Raw genomic sequence first — 6,089 nt, 5'->3', positions numbered from 1 at the left:
TCCAATGGAAGGCCCAAAAGAAGTTTTCGGCCCAATAAGGTCTAATGAAAGAGTTTTCGTCCCAATAGGGCCCACGGAAAGAGTTTTCGGCCAAATAGGGCCCAAGGAAAGAGTTTTCGGCCCAATAGGGCCCAATGAATGAGTTTTCGGCCCAATAGGGTGTTGGGCCGGGAATTGTTGGACCAAGACCCAAAATGGATTGGGCTTAGCTATTGGACTAATTTTTGGGCTTGCATGAGGCTATTTTAACTTCATTCTCAATGTATGAACGTATGAACTCAAATAACATTGTAGTTTCAGTTTTCACTAATTTGATGTTATAAGGTTACATAGAGGAAATTTTTGTACATGAAACACCATTTCCAACCCTAAAATTGCTAGTTGTGACAAGACAAAACTTAATTGGAGTTTTTTGAACGGTTTGAAAACTTTGTTGGGCTTATAAGTCATTTTCCTTATTTTCTTAACCATTTAGGAAAATATAAATGTTGTCTAAATGACCAACATGGTTATTACCAAAGTGTTTCATAATCTCGGCCATTTAGGATTTCCGATGGGATTGTCTTTCTTCTTACTCAGGTACCTAAAAAAATGTTAAAACAAATATACATAATTAGTATTAGTACAAAATGATATTTGGTCACAGTTTTTTCGGAACAATTTAGCCATGATTTTGCTTATTTGCATGGCTAGAGGTTCTTTTTGAGATTGTGGTATTATTTTACCTACAATTTAGATTAATAACAACGACCATTGCAAATGATATTCACACCTTTAGCCATGTTTTTTACAAGAATCGTGACAAGTACATGTCATAGTTTTACACTGAGACCATTGCAAACGATATTTATTTGGAGGCTTCTTCATTTATTTGTTGTACAAATAAATCGACCTTGTAGTTGTATTCATTTATTTGTTCTACAAATCAACCTTATAGAGGTCTTTATTTATTTGTTGTACAAATTAATCTTTTAAACCACAATAGCATATCCTAAAAGAGTGATTATGCCCTTTTCGCTGACTTGTAAGTGAGTTTGAACCATTGTACTGACATTGATTTATTTGTTGTACAAATCGAGTTTCTAAACCATAATAACATCTCATGGATCAATCAATTGGTTGACATTGCAACAAAATTGTAAATATAATGACATAATTAAGCAAAACAAACTCGATGTCAGAATCAAAATTTTGTGGTAATATAATGATTTCTTGCAGTTTGAAAATCGGTGTCAAAATCGAAATTTTGGTAAACTTAGTGACTCTTTTGCAATTTGAGAAAAGTGGTTACCGGGAGAATAGGAAGAACCGGTCATTTGGTTGATATTGCAACAAAATTGTAAATATAGTGACATAATTACAAAAAAAGTAAATAAATAAAAAATAAAAAGAAATCACTCGGTGTCAAAATCGAAATTTCGCGGTAATATAGTGAATTTTTTGCAATTTACCCAAATAACTTTTTTATAATCTTAACACTAGGTACTAGACTTAAAAATTATAGAGCACGAAATTAAAGGAAGAAAATTTGAAGAAAATTACAAAGTGTGCCTTTGAATTCCATTCTGTAAAGGAAATCGGATCTTTCCAATGTTTTAAAAACCGGTTTTTTAGTTGAACCGGTATGGTGACCGGTTCCCGGTTCAACCAGTTTAATCGGTTCAACCGCTGGGTCAACCGGTTTCAATATTTTTCATGTTTTTCCTATTTTCCTACACATACATACATATATAAATCATGAATTTGATGTTTACAAGTTCAAACATTAAAATTACACATAAAAATAAGTTGTAGATGAATTAAAATGCATTAAAATAACAAATAATCATAAGTTTTAGTGTTTTACATCAATCTATATAAATCAGAAAGAAAATAAAGTATAATACCGAAACAAAATATAGTTTTAGATGAATACAAACACATCAAAACACTTTATAACATTTATCAAATATGTTTATTTAGAGAAAAACTAAATAGATTTGAAAAAAAAAAATCTCCAAAATTTATTATGTAAATGATTTTTTTTTCATGTGTTTTTATTCGGCTTAACCGGTTCAACCGGTTTATTTTTACCGGTTCAACCGGTTTTTCTAAAAACCGGCCAATTCAATCCGGTTCAGAAATCGACATAAAACCGTTGATAGTTGAACCGTTCTCTCCTCCGGTTCCCGGTGCAACCGTTTCGACCGACCGGTTCAAAGCGGTTTTTAAAACATTGGATCTTTCCTATATCCATTCGATTACATCCATATATATTTACCATTATCTTATTTATCTGAATCATTATCTAGTTTTCTTTTTTATCTATGTTTCTTGACAACTTGTATAAATACACTTCGTCCTTTTTTTACAAATCAATGAATCAGTTTTACCCCTTTATCGATTTCTTTATATTTTGACGGAGAGGAAGAGGAGATACTGTAGCCTGATTTGATGTTAAGAACAGTACCAACATATAGTAAAATGTTAATGTGTATAATATAATTAGGCTTTGGTGAATAAAAAACTTATTCTAAATATAGCAACCCATTTAATTTTCTCATCTTCTACTAATGTAATTTGACTTCAACTTTGAAGTAAGATAATATCCTACAACTCCTCTCCCCTGTTTTAACTTCAACATAACCCATTTTGTTCATTGATTTCAGCCTCTAAAAATAGCATATATATGATCCTTTTAGTTCCAACAACAGACCTAGATGGTATGTTTGCATCCCCATCCCCGGTTTTTAGTTTGGGGTTCCCTGTCTGCACTTACACTCATTTAACTTTAAGGATTTCCCAATCAAATTGACTGGAATATGGATTCTTTTGTCATCCATACCCTAGTCATATAAAATAGTTTACATGAATAAACTAATCGAACTCTTAATTTTTATACCATAATGATTAGTGTATTTAAATCAATTTTATTGACATGCTACTATAAATATTCTTATTAATGAATATATTTATAGCTACATAATTTTGTTTAATACGTTGATGCACAAGTTCAATGCTTACACACTATGTCTTCGTATCATGTGTGGTAGCAAATTCAATTGTTTTGTTCATAACATGTTTTTAATATAAAAAAACTTATTGAGAAATCAGAATTATAATTTACACCCCACTAATACTACACTACAACTCAATGACACTTCGAACTTTTTCTATAGCGCGAGTAATCAGATTAATCTTATTCTATAAAACAACCAAGTTTCAGATTTTACAACATCGGAGGTTGAAGTTCAAACAAATTTAAAACTCATTTAATTTAGAAAAAAAAAATCAAGTTATGTCCGCATAGATTTAGACCCAAAGTCTACTTGGAAACCATGGACATAAAAATAGCTTTATCACTAATTAAGTTGCTAATAAATCAACATTGTACTATCTTAGACCAATAATTAAACACCATAAGGTCCATAACCCCAATTAAATATCCATCAATCAACTTTTCAAACGTGGTAGTTGATGGTTGGGTGATTCCTAAAGCAATCTCACTCAAAAACCCACCCACTTCCCTAGTCTTCAACCCTATTCAACATTCAGTTCAGAGCTTTACTACTTCATCTTCTCCAAATTCTCCATGAATTCCCGATATTGTATTCTAAAGCTACTCATTTTAATCATAATCCAAGAATGTTCGAGCAACTCAGCCGGATTCTATGGCACTTGCAACACTTCATTCAGTTGCGGGACTATCTCAGGCTTCCAATACCCTTTCCGGCGCCACCAAGATCCTACATACTGTGGGTACCCCGGTTTTGAGCTAAAATGTGACGATAATCTGCCTACTATCAACATCATGAACATTACATATAAGGGTCTGGGAATCGATCCAACGGCCCAGATTTTGAAGATTGTTCGAGAGGATATGATCAACTCAATGTGTCCACAACAGCTAGTAAACACCACCATTGATCCCAAGCTTTTCGATTACACTAAAAGCTACATGAACATTAGCATCCTTTTTGGATGCCCACTTTCTTTTAACTTCATGGGGATCGGCTCTATTTTCTGTGCTAACGATGAACTTAGTCAAGTGTTTCTAGTTCCCGGGATACAAGGTCCGGGGAATTGCGAAACTAGTGTTGTAATCCCATTTCCAGTTGAGTTCTTGAAATCAACTGTATTGGGTCGGGTTTTTCAAAAAGGGTTTGATGTGATTTGGAAGGTGGAAGGTAGTGGTTGCAGAGACTGTATCCAGTCGGGTGGCCAATGCATTTACGATGATAATACCGTTCTAACCATGTGTGCTTGCCCTGAATCACCATTTTTGGCTGATAGTTGCTCAACAGTTAACAAAACCAATGTCAAGGCATCACCATTTGTATCAACATCAACATCATCTGGTATGCAGCTCTATAACTTTGTAGCTCTTAATGTTTACTTTAATTTGCATGCTATGTTTTATATGTCATTTTTATGTAGTACCTTGTTTTTTTGGCATCTTATGGTAAAAGAATATCAGAATCCTTAAACTATTATATAATAATAATAAGAGCGATAGGGAAAAGGACTGATTGATATCAAAAAATGGTTAAAATATATTGTGGAGGATGTATTATAGTGGCAGTTGGATTCCTTCATCCTAGCCGAGAAAAACATTCATACAGATAAATGAAATAATAACGGTCTTAAATTATCGGCAATGAAGACATGTATATACTATAGTAGTAGTTATTCACTTATTTGTAATTTCTACCACAGTGGAACAACCTTTTTAGATTTTTTTGTTGGATTATTCAAATTGCAAGTTTTTGGATTTTAAGTTAGCTTATAGTTCACCATTTTAGTGACTAGCGGTTGATACAAAACTATCACACTTTGCGGTATGCTCGATGTAGGAGCCAGCTGCCCAGCATTCATCAGACTTTAAGATTATATTTGCCGTACTAGCTGAAAAACTAGTTGTTAAATAAAAAGCTAGTTTGTAGCTGAAAAGCTAACTGATAAAAAATAACGTTTGGTAAAACTAACTGAAAAATATAAATTGACATAAAAAGACGTTTAAAAGAATGTGCTTCTATAATTAATTAAGAGGTACATTTAAAATTTTTTAAAAAACTCCTACAAAACTAGTTGAAGTAGCTTTTTAAAAAACTAGCTTATAAGATAAATTTTGGTTTGATAAACATGACAACTTAAAAAAGTTCGAAAAATAAGCTAGTTGTGGTGTGCCAAACACATCCTAAATTGATAGCTCGTTGTGTGTGCATGTGTGTGCAAGCATGAGAACGTGTGGAGACCAACCGGTGGCGAGCTCCTTAGCGTGCGTCGGGGACCGGTGTGTAGTGAGGGTGGCGAGCCCTAGCGCCGCACTCCTAGCAATCGACTCCATATAGCCTAAGTGGCAAAAGAGTGTTGTGTGTGGGACTCTTGTGTATTTCACCTTCTTTATTCGAGAAGTAGTTGTGAGTAGGCCTTGTTAAAACTTAACAGGGGATCAGATTGGTCGATGAACGTTGCAATCGTGCCGTACTTATTGGTCAAGCCGGATATGAGTTGCATGATCATTTTGTTTCTTTTTTTAAGATACACGTTCTAATTTTGGTAAGTTGGCTCACCAAGGTTTTGATTCGGGCACAATAATCTGATGCATCAGAGAAAGAGTCAATCCTAGTGTTATTAAGTTATTCCTCCAAGTATATACATACTAGTCGAATCCCCGCGCGTTGCGCGTGAATATAATTATTTAATTAAAATAATAACATTTAACAAATTGTTATTTAATATTTATACATGTAAAACCAATGTCAATAGCAAAACAAACTCTATAGTTAACATATTAGTTTTATTAATTTTAATAAATTTATATCATTAGTTATTTCCACTATTAATTCATGATTTTGTAAACCGTTTTATGTTGTGTAAATTTTATATCAAACATATATTGATTTATGTGTATAAAAAAAACAAAGTAGTATGAAAAAATATATACTACAACTTTTGATGATTTTATAGAACGTTTTAAGTTATGGAAATTATATAAAACACACTTTATAGTTAACGTATGCCGCTTTGTATATAAAACAAATAACAAATAGTATGAAAAACACTATAGCTTTTACTAAATAAAAACACTACAATATTATAACATTTAC

At 32.7% G+C, this 6,089-nt stretch overlaps 1 protein-coding gene across 1 annotated transcript; it reads left to right on the top strand.

Moving 5' to 3' along the window:
• Positions 1 to 3,539: 3,539 nt before the first annotated feature.
• On the top strand, positions 3,540 to 4,465 carry LOC145106588 (LEAF RUST 10 DISEASE-RESISTANCE LOCUS RECEPTOR-LIKE PROTEIN KINASE-like 2.4). The gene has a single exon (XM_079043553.1). It carries the CDS (start codon positions 3,572 to 3,574, stop codon positions 4,463 to 4,465), a length of 894 nt encoding a protein of 297 aa, XP_078899679.1. The 5' UTR covers positions 3,540 to 3,571.
• The last annotated feature ends 1,624 nt before the right edge of the window (positions 4,466 to 6,089 follow it).

Source organism: Lactuca virosa, chromosome 4 (assembly GCF_052849685.1).
Source record: "Lactuca virosa cultivar CGN04683 chromosome 4, Lactuca_virosa_CGN04683_v6, whole genome shotgun sequence".
In the NCBI taxonomy this organism is placed as follows: Eukaryota; Viridiplantae; Streptophyta; class Magnoliopsida; order Asterales; family Asteraceae; genus Lactuca; species Lactuca virosa.
This window is presented reverse-complemented; position numbering and strand designations above follow the sequence as displayed.